The sequence below is a fragment of the Trematomus bernacchii genome, unplaced genomic scaffold, assembly GCF_902827165.1.
Source record: "Trematomus bernacchii unplaced genomic scaffold, fTreBer1.1, whole genome shotgun sequence".
In the NCBI taxonomy this organism is placed as follows: Eukaryota; Metazoa; Chordata; class Actinopteri; order Perciformes; family Nototheniidae; genus Trematomus; species Trematomus bernacchii.
In genome coordinates this window covers 1,378,088-1,399,132 of record NW_022987973.1, presented here as the reverse complement: position 1 = coordinate 1,399,132, position 21,045 = coordinate 1,378,088, and the positions used below count along the sequence as shown (strand labels likewise).

General features: G+C 41.6%; 1 protein-coding gene across 1 annotated transcript in view; it reads right to left on the bottom strand.

The window, feature by feature from the left end:
• Positions 1 to 1,629: 1,629 nt before the first annotated feature.
• Positions 1,630 to 21,045, bottom strand: part of myo5aa (myosin VAa) — a 66,378-nt gene continuing 46,962 nt past the window's right edge. The window contains 18 exon segments of the mRNA XM_034116643.1: positions 1,630 to 5,164; positions 5,621 to 5,701; positions 5,808 to 5,982; positions 6,919 to 7,201; positions 8,410 to 8,560; positions 8,702 to 8,791; positions 9,122 to 9,276; positions 10,062 to 10,211; positions 10,314 to 10,407; positions 12,370 to 12,568; positions 16,121 to 16,221; positions 17,543 to 17,551; positions 18,151 to 18,378; positions 18,547 to 18,603; positions 19,403 to 19,537; positions 19,697 to 19,810; positions 20,124 to 20,269; positions 20,391 to 20,484. Coding sequence (XP_033972534.1) covers positions 5,012 to 5,164; positions 5,621 to 5,701; positions 5,808 to 5,982; positions 6,919 to 7,201; positions 8,410 to 8,560; positions 8,702 to 8,791; positions 9,122 to 9,276; positions 10,062 to 10,211; positions 10,314 to 10,407; positions 12,370 to 12,568; positions 16,121 to 16,221; positions 17,543 to 17,551; positions 18,151 to 18,378; positions 18,547 to 18,603; positions 19,403 to 19,537; positions 19,697 to 19,810; positions 20,124 to 20,269; positions 20,391 to 20,484 — 2,415 coding nt within the window. The 3' untranslated portion in view covers positions 1,630 to 5,011.

The window sequence follows — 21,045 nt, the reverse complement described above, 5'->3', positions numbered from 1 at the left end:
ATTGTCTTTAGTGGTGAGCAGTAGTGTATATAATTGTAGCATTGGCTGTGAAGTATCTTACTGTTGAACAGCTTCCTCAGTTTAGATAGGGGAGTGTCTAGCTGGGCTGAATCAGTCCTTCCTTCAGGCACTCATTATTTTGCCTTTTTTATATTCGGGGTAAGGTGGGGATTTAGTCCCTGTTGGGGGCAGGCGTTTCAGGGTTTCGGCCGCTGATGTTTGCCTTTTAAAGTCGCCTCGAGCCCGGCACGCTCCAGAAGATAGGTAGGTAAGTTTGTGGTAGGCAGGATCTGGGGAAGTTTGTTATTTGAAAGAGTCGATGTTTGTGTAGCATCAGATATATTTGCCTGTTGAGTGAGGTGATTTAATTGTAGCTGGTGAGTAGTTGCAAGTAAGCTGTACGTCTATGGTGGTAGACTAGTGCAGTAGTGTGAGTGTTGAAAATGAGTTTGTGTTTAGTATGGCCTCCCTTGTGTTGGGTGAGTCCTCTAATACTGGTTCTAAATGAGATGCCAGGTTGAAAGTGAGGTTAGCTCGTCTACAGTGGGAGAAGGAGGAGCGAGAGTTTCAGCTCAGGAGGGAGCTGGAGATCAGAAAGTTAGATGCAGACACAGCTTTCAGGATGCGTCAGCTAGAGCTGCAGACAGGTTCAGTTGGTACCTCTTCAGGTACACAACCATTGTCAGGTTCTGCTGCTGCTTTTGATGTTGGTAGCAACATTCAGCTGGTGCCTGTCTTTCGTGAGTCAGAAGTGGAGACCTTCTTTGGTGCATTTGAGCGCATTGCTGCTGCTCTGCGCTGGCCAAAAGATGTGTGGGCCTACTTGTACAGTGCAAGCTAGTCGGCAAGGCTCAGGAGGCTTGCTCTTCTCTTTCTGTCGAGGATTGTATGGTGTATGACAATGTGAAAGGTGCTGTTCTCAGGGCGTTTCAGCTTGTGCCTGAGGCCTACAGGCAGCGTTTCTGCGGCCTGAAGAAAACTTCTGGCCAGACTTATGTGGACTTCGCGAGGGAGAAGAAAATCCTCTTTGACAGGTGGTGTAGAGCTTGTAAAGCTGATGACATTACCTCAATGTGTGAACTAATGATGCTGGAGGAATTTAAAAACTGTGTTCCAGAGCCTACTGTAGTTCATTTAAATGAGCAATTTTATTATTTTTGCTTCGCTGTTGAGCCCTTTTTCTTTTGTCCATTAAAACCTCACTTTGTGGCTTCAGTAGACAGTTTCCTCTCCTTTTTCTCTCGCCCGGTTATTTTGGTGTTTTGTCACTTCCCTTTGTACCCCTAGTTTAGGAGGGAACGTAACAAGGCCCCATTAGGACATCACTATGTTACACTTGTGCTTCTATTGGATACCACGCAAACACATTGTACGTGTTAAGTTAAAGGGCGGGACATCTAAAGGCGGTTAACCAATCACAACAGAGCCGGCCAGTTAACCAGAGCAGACTGAGCTCTGGTTTCAGACAGAGGGTGAAAAGAGGTGCTAGGCAGTATGAGAAAAATAAAGACCTTTTTAGAACATGAAAGCACAGACATGTCACAGTAGAGACACAATAGGGCCCCTTTTAAAAGTTGTTTTACAAGATTTAAAAACTAGAAAAAAAAAACTGAAATAATCAGACAAACCAACAGTGCTGTATTCTTTTATTTTACTTTTACAGATTTGACAATTTATTCCAAGTTTCTTAACGGTGAACACATTCACTAAGCACAGCTACCAGAAACTACAAACAGTCCAGTTTGTCAAATGTACACATGGGTCAGAGAGGAAACATCTGGTACCAGCGTGTTCACACCGGTACCACGACAGCTGAGGTGATGATTTATGATCGTTTTTAACAATATTTAAAATGGCACAATCAACGCTAGTGCTGATAAGAACAATGGTCATTTATAATGTCTACGTCGTATCGTACAACCAACTCTCCCCTTCGTGTAAAAACGCAGAGTGAAGGAATGACACTTATTTCAGTTTGACAGCCCAAGAGAAGCCCAGGGAAACAACGCTGCTCAACAATACAAACACATGAATGCAAATGTGTTCTAACTCTCCTCTGAAACTATTCTTAATATATCAGACGACAAGGATAGTCTGAGCAAGTGTGAGAAAGCTGGTGCTGCATCCACACAAATCACAAGTGTCTTCCTTCCTGTGGCTTGCAATATTTCATAGTCTGAATAAAACTGCAAAAAGAAATCACTGATTAAGGAAGTGAAGCGCACACTCGCGTAGGGAATGTGGCAGAGGAAGCTTAATGGGTTGCAGTTCAGCAGGAAGGTGTTGGGAGTGTTTCTTTTTACAGTCCTTGTCAATCTATTATGTATCTGTCTTCCTCAGCAATGTCTAAAAAATGCATTTTGGACTAATGGCAAAACAGTGCAACCCTGTGGCAATAACTGTTGACCAAAAGGACACCTTATCAGAACAAAATATCACATTTAATATTAATTTTACAGTGGAAAAAAACCCTGGACTGACAATGACGATCGTGTGTTTTAGTCACTCAGATGGCAAATATTCAGATAAGGCTTTGCCCAAAGATGTGCAGCTAAAACACTTCATTAACAACTTGAAACATTCATATGTTAAATAAATTCCTTCCAGTTACCGTCTTACTTGCAACAGATATGTACTCTTTACACAAAGCATACTTGAAACCACCTAATAATGTAACAAAAAGGCAGATTGATAACATGTGGTCCCAATGAGAGCATATTCAATTATTCTCAAATACAAGTGCAACACAAACTTCACACACTAACTTCTCTTTACTCCACTTACAATTTTGAAGATGTTTAAATATGTATATTTCTCAGCATGTACTGTAGCTGTACTAGAGCAAGTTCACGGATATTTCAAATGCAAAACACATTTGGTTGAATGTTGGTTGGTTTTAGAAGAAACAAAACATAACAAATAAAACGTACCGAGTTCAGTTTTTGGAGACGATTCACAACCTCCTATATATTTAAGCACCTTAAAAAAAAACATTCTATCAAAGTGAAATATGTTTGTGAAAGGCCTTTAGGACAAAGTAAGGTTCACATGAGGGTAAGAGGCAAATTGGGTTGGCTGTTAATACTAATGGCACAACAGGAAGTAAACGGGGAAAAAAAGTGCTAAACACGAGGCAGCGAGGACAATGTGAACGCAGACAAAACACTTTCTGTAACAACATGGGCAGATTCCCTCACTCTCCAATCAGAAGACTACATCGATGTTTCTTTGTAGAAGAAAACAAAAAAACAATAGTGTGACATTGTATTTCTACCTACTAGTAAAGCAAAGCCCATGCTGGTTGTATGAGGGCAGCAGCAGCAATGTATCCATACTGAGTTATAGCGGGTGAGGTGTAATATCACAGTTGAAGGAAAGTCCTAAATATGACTGATATCTGGACCAAAACATATTGTGCACCAAAAAGAAAAATATATTTCTGTCAGTAAACCCTTAATTTAACCCTGCAGTGCAATTTGAATGGATAACAGCTGCACCTATTCTGTTGTTTTTGGTAATAAAAGGCCCATGTTGTGTTGTCTTGGCCGCTGAACAGGAAGGCATAGGACGGACATGAATGAAAAGAGGAGAGGAATCGACATCCAAAGCTGCGGTTTGTGGTCTTTGTGGGAATAAAGCAGATACAAATGTTGTAAAGATGGACATATCCAAGACAAACTCCCAAGAGACCTTCTCTGTCCTCTCTGCTCAGTGATACATGGCTTCTTCACGATATACACAACAGAAAATGATAATACTGAAATAAATAGTTCCACGTTGATAATAACAAAACAGGCTTTGACCAGAGAAGACGAGAAGAGAGAGTAAAGCGTACGCAGTGCAACCCCCCCCCTCCCCCCTTCGGTGATTCAGCAGTGTGTGTGTGTGTGTGAGAGAGAGAGTGACTTCATATCTTTGTGCCAGTGTTTTCTCTGAGCTCTGGTCACAGCTGTAAACAGTACAGACTGCAGCAGGTTAAACCCTTATCAAAGCTTCAACTTTCTAAATCTCTCCTCAGTTAAAACCCGTGCTACACTTCATCTGCAGGAAATGCAGGGTAAACATGGTAATGCGACAGTTAAGTTAAGACTTGACCTAAAAAATAATCATCTCTGCTGGCACTACTTAAACTACACTACATCATTTACCTGATAGACGTAAATATCTTTCAATGGAGGTGATTATCTCGGGAATCCTATCCTTCATATACCGGAGGAGAAAGCTTCTAATCTAAAAAAGGGAGGGTAGGGACGGAGTTAAATGCAATAAATAAAATACATGATATATATATTATTCATATTTATATATGTATAAATTATATAGTACAGATGATGAGATCTGTCTTGTCTTGACTGTTTTCAGAGAGGAAGCCCGGTCCAGGTTACCTCAACATGGGGGTGGAGAGAGCTAACTTTAGCATGGCTATCACTCATAAAGCTTCATATGCGGACTCAAAACTCACTTTGAGACCCGACATACCAACCTCATCAAGTTACTTTCTTTCTGAGGACTCTACTCCTTCTTTGTGTGGCGATATGTTACATTCTCTCCGGAGAACGACACGATGACGAGATCTTACAGCGAGTTTACACACAGATCTGGAAGCTGGGGTCCACTAAGACGGACTCCATGGAGCGCGAGGAGGCATTGATATGGCCCTGTGGCTTCTCTAAGAGGCAAGCAATTTTACAAGCAGTGGATGATGACATTTAAACCAGCGAGTGCATCCGTGCGTTTTGTGAGACAGAAGTGAAGGCGTGCATGTGTACGTTCAGAGGATGTATGTTTTGTACAGATGCATGTTTAGAGTTCAGCATGTGGTTGTGTTTGAGGGGTTCATTTATGTGTGTCAGTATCCAGATTCAGACCAGCAATTCTTCACTGGAAACCGTGTTTTGAATTAGAAGCTTTTTTTTTTTAGACATAACTGCTCAAATCGTGTTCATTTATTATTTTTTTATCTCTCTTGATGATTGGGTACTACATCATATTCTCCGCCCTCCTGTTGGGTTTAGACTCGTGTGAGGAAGGCCAGGTTGAGAGAGCCGGGGATCTGGATGGTTTCCAGGGCGAGGGAGGACGGGCTGAACGGGAAGGTGACCGGGTAAATCATCTTGGTGTCCATCAACAACTGGGGACTCTCACAACGGTCGCGCAAACGAGTCTGAATGGAAAAATAAGAGAGCACAGGAATAGCAGGGAATTAGATCATATGCACTCACATTTATACAGAGATATTCTTAATAGGGTTCAGTGCGTCAGGGGACTGTTCCAGTGGTTTTGCACTTTCTAGTGCTTTGCATAGTTGCTAGGCAGTCACCTTGCAACTTTTCTTTTGTTATTCCTTGCATTTAACAATAATAAGTTGATGTTTGTACCCAGTGATAACTTGGAACGTAGAAAAGTGAAGTGAAAAAGCAGTAAACACAACGCTCTGCCAATTTTGTAGCAAGTGCAAATGAATTAGCAACAGTGCTAAAGTGTTGTCCATTTGCCACATGAAGGCTGAAGTTACTTACTATCAAACTAAAAGGAACATTACTAGATTGGCGTTTTCCTGATTTTAAAATAGTACATGTACAGAAAACCGTTTTGTATTAATACTGCACGAGTGAATCACCTGTATGGTTCGTATGAATGAAACCGATACCCTCTCCTCAAACTCGTTGACTGGAGTGTAGAGGTTCAGGACCTTCACAATCTGAAAGAGACAAAACACAGACAGTTACAAACACATTTCTTAGCGTTCAGACGGACAGAGACATCTTGTCTGGTTTCTCTGAATGCAGTGTTGTAGGACAGTGTACCTGAGCCGTGGTGAGGGCCAAGCACATGGAGCAGATGGCCTCGGCGTCCTCGTCCGTCTTCTTCTTGACCTGCAGCAGCTGAGCGGCCTGGATCAGAGGCTCCAGCGTCTCCTTCGCCCCGCACACCATCAGACCTTTGTCTCTGAGCCACTCCTCCAGCTGGCTCACGTTGTACCTGCAAACACACACACACACACACACACGATTACATTACAATACATTTTATTTAGCTCATGCTTAAGTGACTTATGATAAGCGCAATCAACCAAAAGCATAACATTCCTAACACCAAGAAAAACTGGCTCAACAATCACAAACTACATTGTTTAAATGATTGATGGTAATAAAAACTGAATGTTACTTTTTGTAATAACAAAATATTGTGAAAAGAGAAATGATGCATATCGAGTACTATTACTTTTGATACATTTTGCTGATAAAACTTCTGTACTTCCACAAAAGTAACTTTTTCAGTTCAGGAATGATCAGAATCAGAATCCAGTTTATTGCCAGGTGCGTTTACACATACAAGGAATTTGCTTTGGTATCTGGTGGTGCGAACTTAAACAATCAAAAAAGATAAGTTGCAAAGTAGGTAAAATAAAGAAATCATTGTAATAACTTGTATACTTTTAAGTCAGAGTACTTCTTGCACTCCTGCTTATATTCCAGAGAAAGCATACTTTTCTACAGTCAAAATGTGAAAACACACCTAAAACAATCTAGACTGAAATATGTATTTTTGAGTTTGGGGTAAACTATCCCTCTAAGTCAGGGGTGTCAAACTCAAGGTTACATGTGGCTTTACAGAAGCATGTTGCCCATAAACTACATATCCCATAATGCATCTTGTTTTGTGACATGCGCACTCAAGAGACTTGCAATTATTTGCCCGAGACTTCTGCTTTCAGACGTGGTTAATTATGAAGTTATTACCCCATCCGATAATAATCCAATGCATATTTATAAAGTCTTAACGTTACAACCGGCCCTTTGAGTGCAACCATAACACTAATGTGGCCCTCGACTAAATTGAGTTCGACACCCTCGCTCTAAGTGTTCACAACACATAAAGCAGAGCAGTCTCCCTCCCAGCAGCCCCTTGTCTCACCTGATCTGCATGCCTTTGCTCCAGGAGCACATGTCCTTGCGCAGCAGCAGGTTGTTGAGGGTGACAGCTCCGATGATGTAGAACTGCTGCTTCACCACCTGCTTCATGAGCTCGGGGTCGGTGCCGTGCTGACACATGGTGGAGTGGAAGGCGCTGAGCTGCCGCAGGATGGAGTCCAGGGTGTACATGCCCTCGTCCGCGATGCTAGATGTCCTCTTACGGAGACCCGTGGGCTTCACCCCCGACACACCCTGGATGGTCTCGTGCTCCAGCATGCCAGACACTGCAGGGAACACACACAGGTACTTTACTGTAAGTACTTGTACTATTGCCTTCAACTGCTACTCCTCTAAACCCCCGACCCTATTCTAAACTTAGCACTTTTTACTTAAAGGGCACCTATCATGCAAAATGCACTTTTGTACGTCTTTTATACATGAATATGTGTCCCCGGTGTTCCAGGGAACTCACCAAGTGTCAGAAAACACAACCCTCTCTATTTTCCTCCATACCCAAATCTCTAAAAAAGGGGCTGCAACGGATCTGATAAAAAACTGATCCAGATTTGAACACTGTCCTGACGTCAGGACAGTGGCGCTACGGCTATTGGGCCAACTCCACCAATCAGGAGGAGACAGCCACGGCCATTGCCGTTCGAAAGCGCTGGAGACGCTGTAGTACATATGCTAGGCCAGTAGATGGTGCTGTTCTCACAGAATCAGCCCTTGCAGAGCAGAGCTAAAAAAAAGTGCAAATTGAGCAAAATGAGGCATGGCTCAAATGCATGATCTGTTTGGTATTTTGAAAACAGAAACGTATAAATATACCTTATATAGGTATGGCCCTACAATATATAATTTAAATATACCATGATAGCTCCACTTTAATTATCTTTTGTTATTTTTCTTTACTTGCTTGTAAAGCATCTTTGAGCACCAGGAAAAGCACAATGAAAATACAATGTATTATTATCATTATTATTATTATAATGTGGAAATGACATTATTCTACTGTAGCATTAGCTTGTAGAAGCTAGGAGTGGGTAATTTGATAAAGCATAGCATCATGATATATTGCATGGTCAATGAATACGCGAACACCAAGTCTTGTTCGTTCATGTGACAAAGTTCATCTTTCATTACATAAACTATCAATATTTTAAAAACAAATGTAACTTTAAAAAAAATAGATATGCATTCAATAAATTGGACATTTTATAATGTAAAACTGACACTTTGTCAGACTACTTTTTTTTTGACAGTGTTGACAAGTCTGCCTGCTTGACAATCCGATTTTTTCTGCAATAAAATCAACTAAAAATGTAATTAAACTCTATTCTCTAATTTGCACTTGAAAAATACATTGCAATATTTGTTGTATATTACAAAGTCGCAATTTGTAAACTTTTTATATTAAAATGGTATAGTGATACTCCTGGTGATGCCCAACCCTAGCAGTAGCACACACACTCAGACGTGTTCATGCACACACCTATACTGGGCTGCAGGATGTTCTCCATGCACTTGATGAGCTGCTGGTAGATCTGGATGGCCAGGTCGCTGATCACCTGTCGGTACTCTGCCAGGTCGAAGTTGGACAGACAGTGTTCGTTCTGCCTCGTCGTGTTGTGCTTCATGAAGGCCTGACACGAAGACACAGGCAGATACAGGGTTACAACTGTTCTTGTTGAATTCAAAACAATAATGTAGAATTCTAACAATCCTTCTTCATGACTGTGTAACTATTTGAGAGAGTTTCTCTGTTGGTGTTGTGTCAGTCTCACCTCGTCTCCGCTGTATTGTTTCAGACAGTGCAAGAAGCGGCAGGTGTTGGACAGCCAGAAGGAGACGGTCTCAAAGTCGTCTCCTCGTTTCTGAAAGAACAAATTAAGTCAGTAAATCAGCAGGTTATATTCATAATTAAGACGTATCAGAGCCTCTATCAGAGTCATTTCATCCCCCAGATGACTGAAAAGCAGCTTTTAAAGCATCTTGATTCAAATAAAGAAGAAGCAGATTCTGCAATTACCTTTAAACACATTTACTCGACACTTACCAGGGACATGTAATGCTGCAAGTACTAATCAACTGTGCACAGATCGCCCGGAAACTCTTATCATCCTTTCTTTGTAGGATTGACATCATCATTCAGCTTTATATAAGAAGTACTGCCCTACACACAAACACAAACACAGGGTGCATACCTTCAGGATCTTCTTGATACTGTTGATGGTGGAGGTGAGCAGGGTGCGGACCTTCTGGTCATCGTTGACGTAGTCCGCATGTCTCAGACACATGAACAGGATGTAGGCTGGCAGACCTGGGATCAGATTCACAGCTACACCTCGAGGCTTCAGCTCTGCAGAGACAAGAGTTCAGTGATCAAGAATTCAGAGACAAGCTTCAGCTTCATATTCTACGAAAGGCTAAAGGTTTCCGACTAGAGAAACTGTGGATCTTTATTCTAGCAGCTTTAATAGATCAATGGGATTGAGCGATTTTCAAGTTATCTTAAAGGGGACCTATCATGCAAAATGCACTTTTGTACGTCTTTTATACATGAATACGTGTCCCCGGTGTTCCAGGGAACTCACCAAGTGTCAGAAAACACAACCCTCTCTATTTTCCTCCATACCCAAATCTCTAAAAAAGGGGCTGCAACAGATCTGATAAAAACTGATCCAGATTTGAACACTGTCCTGACGTCAGGACAGTGGCGCTACGGCTATTGGGCCAACTCCACCAATCAGGAGGAGACAGCCACGGCCATTGCCGTTCGAAAGCGCTGGAGACGCTGTAGTACATATGCCAGGCCTGTAGATGGTGCTGTTCTCACTGAATCTGCCCTTGCAAAAACAGAGCTAAAAAATGTCAAATTGAGCAAAATGAGGCATGGCTAAAATGCATGATCTGTTTGGTATTTTGAAAAAAAAAGAAGTATGCCTTATATAGGTATGGTCCTATACTATATTATTCAAATATAGCATGATAGGTCCACTTTAAAATGTAAAACAGTTCCAAGTTAAATCCTCAAAATGCAACTTGAGACAGAGCCCAAAGGGTCCTTAAATGACCTCTTTGGAGTCAATGATGATTCAGGATTTTTGATGACTCGTGTTAATGCTCTTTATTGTAAGGTCTTACCCAGGATGAGGTTCTTGACCAGTTTGAGCTCATCCTCCTTGTTGTACTCCAGCATCCCTTGGAAATCTTTCTCCCTGCGGGGAATGTTGACAGGATGAATCGGCTCATCCACCATCTGTCCCGGAGACGTCTGTCCCTCGGTTTGACCCGCTGTGAAACACAAGACACAAAACATCAGGCTATATGTTGTACCGTTATGATCAAACGTGCAGACTCTTAATCCTCTCTGCTGACCGATGGTTTCTCCCTTACCTCCCATCTCTCCGATCCTCTTGGAGTAAACCTTCAGCTGCTTCTTCAGCTTGCGGATGGTTCGGTCCTGTTTCTCCAGCTGCTCCATTAGATCCTGAAGGTTGGGAGTGATAGAAAAAGAGAGAATAGTGAGGACATGGGAAAGCTTCTGAATTCTAAGAGAGCTTCACGCTGTCGCCCCCCAGTGGTTAAAAACATACACTTGTGTAAATCAGCTGCGGGCTTTGCATCAGCCAAAGTCTTTGAAACAGACAAACAAACAGAAAGAGCAGGGAAGGGGGGGGTTGAATCAACGTAAGAGCTGCTGTGCTGATTGTTTTGTTTTCAGAGGAAGCAAAGTTTCAGGACTCGGTGGCTGTTAGAAAACGAGAGAAAGGTGCAGAGCTGCTCCGCTGTGAGTTAGAAGACGCCGCTGTGGAGAGTTAGAGCGACACTCGGCGCCGTTTCATTCAAAACACAACACATCCGTTAGTTCTGACACATGCAAACACACACAGATGCACGCACACACACGCACACACACGCGCACACACACACTCTACATACAACCATCCGTCGTAAAATCTTGACTCGAGCCTCTCTGGATGCTTCGGGGTCTTCAGCCAGGAGCTCCTGTCAGGTGACACCCAACACGCAGATGAGTGTGTGTGTGTGACACTGATTCAGTTTTTCAGTGGGAGACCCAGGTGGGAAGGAAACCACCAACCCATGATTCATGAAATGTAACTGTCATTCAGAACTGTCTGGTAGTTTGTCACTCTCTTTTTTATAATCATCACAATATAACTGCATTTGTGATGCACTAAGTCTGTATGCATATGTCGTTGTATGTAGATGTAGATTCTGGTTTAAAGGCACCAGAGTGATGTATTACCAATCTTTACTTTTCATTTCTGAAGATTGTGCTCTGGATGCATAGCAGGAATAACGCAGCAATTCCCTTACAGCTGAAAGCAATATTTTGTATATAACAAATGTTGATATCTTATGCCATCTATATGAAGGACTTTGGTAAACAGTAATTCTGCCTTTTTTTGCACAGTTCGAGTCGTCCCCCTAAGTATTGTTGTGCTTGAGAAGAGAAAAGATGATACATTAACTTGCTAATACACTAGCATTCAAGTCATTTTCTGACATTAACTAAGAACAAACTGAGATGACACAACAAGCATCACTTTCTGCATCTTTGCTGCAATTGGAAGGCAATAATATGTGTAACAGATTTAAAGGCTTCATCTTTGAGGTAGTGGTATGACATTTTGGGAGAGACAATTCTCTAAACCGATTGTCAACGAGCAAGCCAACATACATATTTCCCAAAATGTCAACTTTAGACTCTTGACAATTGAGCAATACCAACTATCGGAAAGTAGGGAAAAGTATACTGAAACTGCAGTACAGGTTAGGGCAGGGGTGTCCACACTTTTTTTACCGAGGGCCACATACAGAAAAATATACGAAGGGCTGGGCCAGTCTGGGAGGAGAGGTATATTGCCTCATAAGTTAAGTTATAAGTTGGAAAAGTCAATCCAATGTAGGTAAATTATTCTTGATACTTGAAAATGCTTTAAGAAAAAAACATTCCAGCTCTACATAGGGCTTCATTACTTTTGTTGGCAGCTCATTCCCTAACCCCTTATCATAAGGGGAAATATGAAGGGTATATTTCAAGGTTGTTATGTACATTTGTGTAATATATTTGAACATATATATTTAAGAAGTAAGACAAGCAGAAGTTTATTATACTTAAGTCATTGTACTTTTTTTATTTGCTGAGTGAGGGCCAAAGTTTGGACACCCCTGGGTTAGAGTTACCGCTGTTCCTCTGCCTGCGTGTGTGTGTGTGTGTGTGTGTGTGTGTGTGTGTGTGTGTGTGTGTGTGTGTGTGTGTGTGTGTGTGTGTGTGTGTGTGTGTGTGTGTGTGTGTGTGTGTGTGTGTGTGTGTGTGTGTGTGTGTGTGTGTGTGTGTGTGTGTGTGTGTGTGTGTGTGTGTGTGTGTGTGTGTGTGTGTGTGTGTGTGTGTGTGTGTGTGTGTGTGTGTGTGTGTTCGGCGTACCAGGTTCTCGTTGGTGAGGCGGGTGATCTCGTGCTGCAGGCTGGCCTCGATGCGGGCCTCTGGAGGCAGCTGCAGGTTCTGGGCTAAGAGCTGCTGCTGGCGGTTGTTCTCCTCCTTCACGTTCTGCAGCTCGCCACGCAACGACTCCACCTCGTTATCGTAGCCTCGCCGCTGAGTCTGCAGCTGGTGCTCCAGTAACCTGAGGGGGGGGGGGGGTGAAGGAAGGAGGGTAGAAAGGAGACGAAGGGATGAGGGAAGAGAAAAGTGAGGAGGAAGATGGAGTGGGATAGACGAAAGGGTGTGAGAGGGCACAAATGGGAGAAAAGGGGAAAACAAATCAGCGTTATTGTGTGAATGAAACTTCAGATGACAGTAAGAGAGGATGTCACCACAGCATGGTGACGCAGGAGCATGCTGTGCAGACATTACCAGCAGCTCAGCCTCGATGAACACTTGTTCTCAAATATGCTGAGAGCATATCTAAGATTGAGGGATTATTAGGGTTTGTTTTTAATGTCAGGAATAAGGAGGGTTTCCCGCCTTGTTTTGACTTCTTTTGCATTAGTTAGTAAGACGTTAGTGATAAAACACAACTGATCTACTCCCTCTCTACGATCTTTGCAGTAAATAGAGTAACATGATACTGTACAATGTAACAGGCTGTCATAAGTGAGTAAAACAAGGTTAGTGGAAGGATGGAGGCAATGTCTGATGCACTTTGTTATAAACAAATGGGAAAAACAATTCAATTTTTTTTATAAATTACTTTAAATAATGCAGCTTCTATGGGGAGTTTTCTATGGATAAAACAACCATGTAAAGAACTGTGTGGGGAAGAGTGAAAATCTTCTGTTGTGCCACAAATATATAGAGTACCTAAGTAGACTACATGACACACTTTAATACAACAGACTTTTGCCTAGTCGCTGTTAAGAAAGAAAGTGCGTTAGTGTATTGTGGCGCATTTCCACTGCAGGACCTAGCCCGGCTTAGTACGGTATGGTTAGGCCTTGTTAGGCCAGGCTCACTTTATGCTGAGTTTCCATTACAGTTTAGGAACTGGGGTAGTAACTATAGTAACGCAGTGTAGGCGGGGCGATCGGCTGTTCGGCTGGCGGAGCGACGCTGCGTAAAACAAGCCGTCTCAGTATACGTCGTAAAACTGTTAAGTTGGATAACCTTGAATGTTAGCTGTGAGAGAAAACTCTGACCGGTTGATACAGCGAAAGAAAGAGGAAGTACATGAATGAAGAAACAACAGCAGCACACATCCTTTCCTGTGAGAAGGCAAACGCTTCATGCTCAAATAAAAACACCTGATGGTTTCCTTTAAGCCCTGATTAACCAGCCACAGCTCTCCGTCCTCATTCAGCTTGTGGAGGTCTGGAGCGGCAGATCTGACCGACACAACACAAAGGAACATGAACAACACAATGACAACAAGAAAGAAGCGGGATGGTGGGGTTGGGGAGAAGTGTGCAAAACAAGAATAACATGTCTGCTTTTTATCTGAAGTGTCTGCATGTGTGTATGTTCAAACACTGTCCAATTTGAAGTCATATTATCTGGAGTTTAAGGTGTACTGAATGTGACTGTAGAGACAAATATGCATGCAGACTGTGATATAAATAAATCTGTAATTTGAATAAAATCTAACAAAATATTTTTGAAAATATTCTGATAACCGTGGATTCAGGTTATTTTTCAAATGCAGTAATTTCTACTAATGTCTGTTTTGAACTAATAATTTCACAAGCAAAGTGAGTAGCATGTAAAAAAGAGAGAGATTAAGCCAGTGATGCACAGTATTGTAAAAACTCTGCCTAAAAACAGAGAATATGTCTTCTGTTAGCTAGCTATTGTGTGTACAATATCAAATATGTGTTTACTTTGCCATCTTACAATGTGCATCTTTTCAAGACCAATGAGATGACATGCATTTAAAAACATGGAGACAATAAATATTAACATGATGGTTCCTTGCAGAAAAATAAAAAATGTAATTCCTTTAATGTGTGCTGTGCATCTCTGCTTGGACAAACAAAGAGAAAAGTGGGTTTTCATGCAGGATTTATGCCAAACTCATTCCATAAAGCTGAGACAGGAGGCCTGCTACAACAGCATCCAACCCAACACTGCCTGCAAGTCAGTGAGTGAGGAAGTCAGGTTGAAATCTATGTGTTAATAAAGGTTAAAGTACAACTGAAGACTACATGAAACCCTTTGAAGCTCAGACCTTTCCATGCCGTCATGCTGCACATTTAGAAAACACTGCATTTAAAAATGGTGTTCTGCAGCATCTCCAAAAACAGACCAGAAGCCCCTGAATACATCTTTGTTTGAGAGACTCATGCTTAACTAGGAGATCCCATGCAAAACGAAGAATCTTAAAATCTGACTTCAAAGCACATTTGTTTAATTCAAATACTGGTTAAAACTGTCTGTTAAGTCCGACCTGAACTGTAGCTAGAGCGGCTTCGTTATTCATCATGCTGTTAGCGCAGAAACAGCTACCCAAGCTTTGATCAGCACGACGACGTAGAGTCAGCTGTTTCAGCCTCAGTAAAACAAATCTTAGAGTCTTTTTCACTCTGGTTTTGCATCAGCGTGGCCATGCATGCTCTGTCCCATGATGCATAGGCCACGTCTGCTTTTTTTTTTACCTCAGCCTACTCAGGAGATCACTGACTTCCAACGGCTTACGCATGAACCTAGGAGATCTGCACAGGACAAGGCAGTGTTCACAAACACACACACATGTATTTAATGTATATAGCATGGTAATATCAATGATAGGGCAAGAGCCAAGTCAGACACAACATTTGGATACAAAATATGATGGGATTTGGGTGAAGTGAATTCACACTTCCATTAAATACATTTAATTTTGTTTGTCATTTATTATCTTTCATCGTACTTGTGTCACTATACAAACATGTCACCTCCACCTGCCATGCTTTTGTGCAACTATAGGCATTACAATGTGTTGCAAATGTTCACAAAATGTCAAGAACATTTCCAAATGTATGTGAATAAATTCTTGTTTCGATCCACTACCTCTTAGTAGTTGGTTTCTTAAGATAAGCAGCAGATGGCGCCAATTTTCCAGTGGGAAGACTTTTTTAACATTGCAGTAGAAGGGGCTGATGACGTAATTAAAAAAGCGAATAGAATAATAGTAGAATACCTGATTGAAAAATGACCTTTCTGTTTGTTTTATGTATTAATGTGATGAAGGTTACATCAAATGTTATGTGGAGCGTTGTGCTAATCTATCGTGATGATCCGTCTCTTCAGCAGAGCAGAAGCTACATCAAGGTTTCAGTCGAATGCTTCGTGTATGTCAATATTTATTCGCTTACTCTTTTTACGAGACACTTTGTCATAGTTTGCTTCACACCAACTTCTTCCGCCCGAAAAAACACATTGAAAAACCCTTTTTGCCAAAGCACTGGTTCTTAGTATCATAATGGTTCATTGTATGTCCTTCTGGTGTCCAAAGAGGGCATGAATGACCAACCCTGATGTAAAACAGGTGCCGTTATTTAAGCATCTCCATGTACGTCCTATTTATGTTATGTCTGTGAAAAAAACAAAAACCTTTTGCCAATCTTTGGAGATTTTTCGGATTTTCTGCATTTCCACTTCGGTTTTTTTAAGCTCAAACTGGAAAAAGATATGGATGGAAATACACCTAATTATGAATGTATGGATCTGGAGATTAGGAGGAGTACTGTCTGTAACAAAGTACCTGTTGGTGTCTTTAAGTCCTACGTAGGCTTGCTTGATTTCATCAGAGTCCTTCAGCTTGGAAACATCCTCCGCATAGACTGAAGGCTCGGTCATGGTTTCCTACACAGAGATAAACAAAGGGGATACATTAGAAAAGGGAACACCACATTTACAACAGTAACCAGGCTCATACAACCTCTGGCAAAGGTGCATCATGAACCAGTGTCATTCAGATAGGTGTATGAATAAAGATAATGGAGTCATGATTAGTTCACAGTGCTGAGGGCTGTCAGCATGTGTGCTGCGGACTCCCTGCCAGCTGCACTACGGCTGCCGGCTACCACTGTCCTTTTACTCTGACAATCATCAGCCCCCAGATGAAACACTGACAAGAAATCAAGTGACGCCTCAGTGACAGCCGTCTATCTGCAGGGAGCTTCACAGCGGGGCGACTTCTACTAGCTTTCAACAGACATGAGGGGGGGGGTTTAAGGTCACTCATGATCATAATGTCTGAGGGAGGTTCATGTGATCGCCGTGTGACAGTTTGATGTAAAGACAAGGATCATGTGTTAGCATGAAAGACTCTGGGGACACGAATATCTATATCTGTGTAGCTGTAAGAGGTGGGAATCAAACGGACTCGTGTACAAAATGTGATTCTTGTCTTCTGAGATGAAATGTGAAATTCACAATTTACAAAAACATATTAGAACCTATATATGTCGTATGATGGACAGTAAATCCGACACATAAAGTCTAATGTGTGTCAAGCTTTTTTTGAAAAATCACAGTTTTAAAGAAATGTGTAGCATACATTTTTGGAAATTGCCTAGTTTCTTAAAAAATATAATTAACAGATTATAAGAAAACCATGTAATTATGAAACACACAACATATTTTTTTAAATCTTAAACTTGTTGTATGAGAACTCCTTGAGAAACACTAACAACGTAATACTAAAAAGCACTTTTTGTGTAAGCCTGGCGTACATTTTAGCTTTTGCCTTTGTGTGTTTATATTACAGCAATCTGTTGACATAAAAAAACAAGACTTCATAATCCTTTTATTAATTATTCGGCTTTCGTGCCACATTATGCTACACTGACTTCATTAGCGCTGTTGAGATACTTTTGAGCAGCAGCAAGTGAAAAAAGGGAATCCCTACTATTGAACAACCACCAGGAGAACAGTTGTTTAAAGTATTTAAGTGTATATTTTGAATTACTTGAATTACTTAAGAATTTTTCCTAGCAGTGGTGGTGTTAGAGCTGCACAGAGAAAACAGACTAACTAACATATATATATATATATATATATAATATATCAAATTCAAAGTTGGATCAGATCTTTAAACAAATGAGGTTTACATGCAAGAAACACAGTGACACAGTGACACAGAGCTAAACAGTCATGCAGGAGGCAGTTTTTGTAACTGTACCTTCTCATCCTGTGGGGGAGCGTGGATGGAGGAGAGAAGGTTGAGACAGGAGTTAGACAAAAAGACGGTGCAGTGAAACACAAAACTACTTACAGTGAGAACATCAACGTGATTTCATTTTTAGTTTGACCCTCAATCAACTACTACATTTTGTTCAAATGTCAAATAAGGTATACTCTATTAATCATTCGCCATTTTTTGCTTTAAAAGCTAGAAAGGAAGTCTCAGATTTCATGCTTTTTTTTAATACATGAACATGAGAAAAGTATTTATTTATAACACATTACTTCAGAAATCTGAGATTAGGATCACTCGCCAAATGTAAATGTAGTGATCTCTTTTTTTTTTATCTTGTGCTAACAAACAGAAGCAGACATGGGTGAAAAGTTAAACACACACAACATGTGAGCAAGCAGGCTGCCATCCTCCTTCATTTAGCTTCATTTTGTGAAAGACAACAGCACCACGTAAAGATGCCATATGTTTAATCTAAAGTGGCAATATACTCGGCTTTTCTGGATCCTTGGGTCTTTTCCACCTCAGTCGTGATATGGATGTACTTCCTGTATTTGCACCCTGAAAACAGTCACAGTCACACGTTGCTCTACCTTGTGGTGCATGGCCTCCTTCTGGCTGACCAGCTGTGAGCGCAGGATCAGCACCTCCTCCTTACGGACCTCCAGCTCCTCACAGGAGGAGTTCAGCTGCTCCAACACCACCTTGTAGGCTGGGGAGCCCGGGGCCCCGGCGCCTGGACCAGCTTTACCCAGCAGGCTTCGCCTAATCTCCACCAGGTCATGTTTTAGCTTCTTGTTCTCCGACTCCAGCTCCTGGCGCTGAGGAGTGAAAAGACTCAGTGTCGGTGGGTCACAGTAAGTAAGTAAGTGTCAAATGAGGCTTTCTGAAGCTAAGGCAGGAATTACTCTAATAAGTACGTGTCTGGCTTTCGGTCGGTGAGAGAAAAGGTGCTAATGTTTCCACTCTCTTCTCCTCTGGTAGCTTACCTTCAGTGACTCGTACTCCAGCTCTGCTCCGCGAGCCTTTTTAAACTCAACGTCATCCTGAAACAAGGAGCAAAACATGGCGATGAAGAGGGTTTTCGTACAGTGACAACGTTTGTAATACCTAATTCAGCTTCATTTAACATGGGGGCAATTAAAAAGCGGCTTGAAGGAAGAAAAAGGTGGTTCGATTTTTGTTTATATCTTCATCTAAATAATTAATGAACTAATGAATTAAAGGTGGGGTAGGTAATTTTGGAGAAACCAGCTCGAGTGCGCAAGAATTTGAAAATACACAACCGGAAAAAATCTGCCGCTTCCTTACAGAGACCCTCCTCCAACACACACAAACGCGCACATGACCAATGAGGGCACGAGATAAGTTTGTGCCCCGATGGCAGGCTGACAGGCAGGTAGGCCATCCAGTTATTTTAGCCGGGCCGGCTCAGATGATTGGTCGTACTTTTTACAGTATTACGGCTTCCACAGATGACATTTTTTTATGGATTTTTTGTCAAAGCACTTAAGATATTCATTGCTATCGGGATGTTAAGAGCATTCCATGGAATATAACAAAAAGTGTATCTCGAGCCGGTTTCTCAAACTTACCTACCCCACCTTTAAGTGATGTTAAAATTATGTAAAAGAGAACCCTTTTTGTACTTCCTATTCATGACATGCTTACTGTAGATATGTCTATTTTTATTACTTTTTCATCAGGACCCATACAACTAATAGTGTACGTTAGAAATCCTTCAACATGGATTAGCACGCTAGAATGAGATAACTCTAGGTGTTGATTTGATATGCTTATATGATATATTTAGAGCCCAGGGGGGGGGGGGGGGGGGGTCTGTACCCTGGCTCTAGCCCGCTGGAACTGGTCCTCTTTGTTTTCCAGCTCGTTGCGCAGAGACTGCTTCTCTTGCTCGAGCTCGGTGAGGCGCTTCTGCAGCTTCAGGGTCAGCGAGGTGTCGATTCCCCGAGTCACATCCTGCACACACAGACATGTTAGGACAGAGCATGGGCACAATGAAAAGTATTTAAAGGGATATCATTAAATGAAAAGCCACTTTTATCAGCAGCAACTACCAGTGGAAACCAGGTGTTTCCTCTTATAAAATACAACCAAACTAAATGCAAACAGTCTTACTTCCGCAGCACGGGAACCTTCCTCCAATTCGGCGTACTCTGAGTTGTATGTGTACTCTGATTCGTTGCTGCTGTGCGTGGAATCTTTTCTCCTGTGACCAGGCTTGGAGGCGTTCTGCAGATTAGAGAAAAAACAAGCTTTCTAATTTAGAAAACATCACATTTTGAACAAGAGATAATAAGAATGCGAAATAGAATAGGGATTTAATGTGATATGACTTCAGACAGTTGGCAGCTAAGTGCAGAATATTACCAATGTTATGTTCTGCTGTTCTAATGCAAATCTAATGTAGACAAATATTCACCAATGGATCAAAAAAATATTGTTGTCTGAGTGTTTTTAGCTGTTTACGAAGTTGTGTGACACTGACATAATGTCTACAAATGTTCATAAAGATGTCTCGTAATATGGACTGTGTGTCTCTCACCGAGGAAGCCATCGCCTCCTTCAGGTCGTCGTATTTCTCCTCCATGCGCAGGTGCTCCCTCAGCAGATTCTGGTAGCGAGACCGCTCCTCGTTCAGATCCGTCTCCAGCTGCTGGGTCTCCTGTACGATCGCATGAGCCATTTTCTCTGAGGGAGAAAACATTAAGAAGAAGCAGATACAAAAGAATAAGCATGCTGTATGGTTTAAGAGACAACTACATGTCTATGGATGACTGGATGGAGGATCTATGTGGGGATGTTTGCAAACCTGTCATCTGCTGACTCTGTTCCTGAATCATCCTGTTCAGGTCGTCCTTGTCCTTCTTCAGCGTGCCGTTCTGCTCCTTCAGCTCTGAGACCATCTACACACACGGAGAGAAACCAACAACCCTTAATCAAATCTATAGATCAAGGTGAATTGTCATCATCTTGAACATAATAAACATATCTATATAGTCCAAGAAGTAAAAAACACTCCAACAGCAACTCTCAAAAGTGATGCAAAGAAATACTACACAAAAACACACAGTACTCAGACACACACACACACAGTGCAGTGACACTACTCTACCCTATCTCCAGTGCTCACCTTCCCCAGAGCAACTTGGCCCACCATGTGCCCATTTCCCCCTGGTTCGCTTTGCCTCCTAAATTGGGGGAAACACTTTTTTTCCTCTTGTGCAAATATGCATATTTATGAAAACAATTTCAAGAAACTATGGGAAATTGTTCTTGTTGGGAGAAATGTCTATTGAACTTAGTTTTAAACTATAAACAGGACAGCTATATCTTAGGAGAGAAACAAGAGGAGGGTTTTAACGGGATACTTTGATCTTAATAAATGTGAACTATGCCTTTAAGTTGAGTTCATAAACACATTTTTGGGGAAATCTAAAATTAGTTCTGGATATGGAAATCTGCTA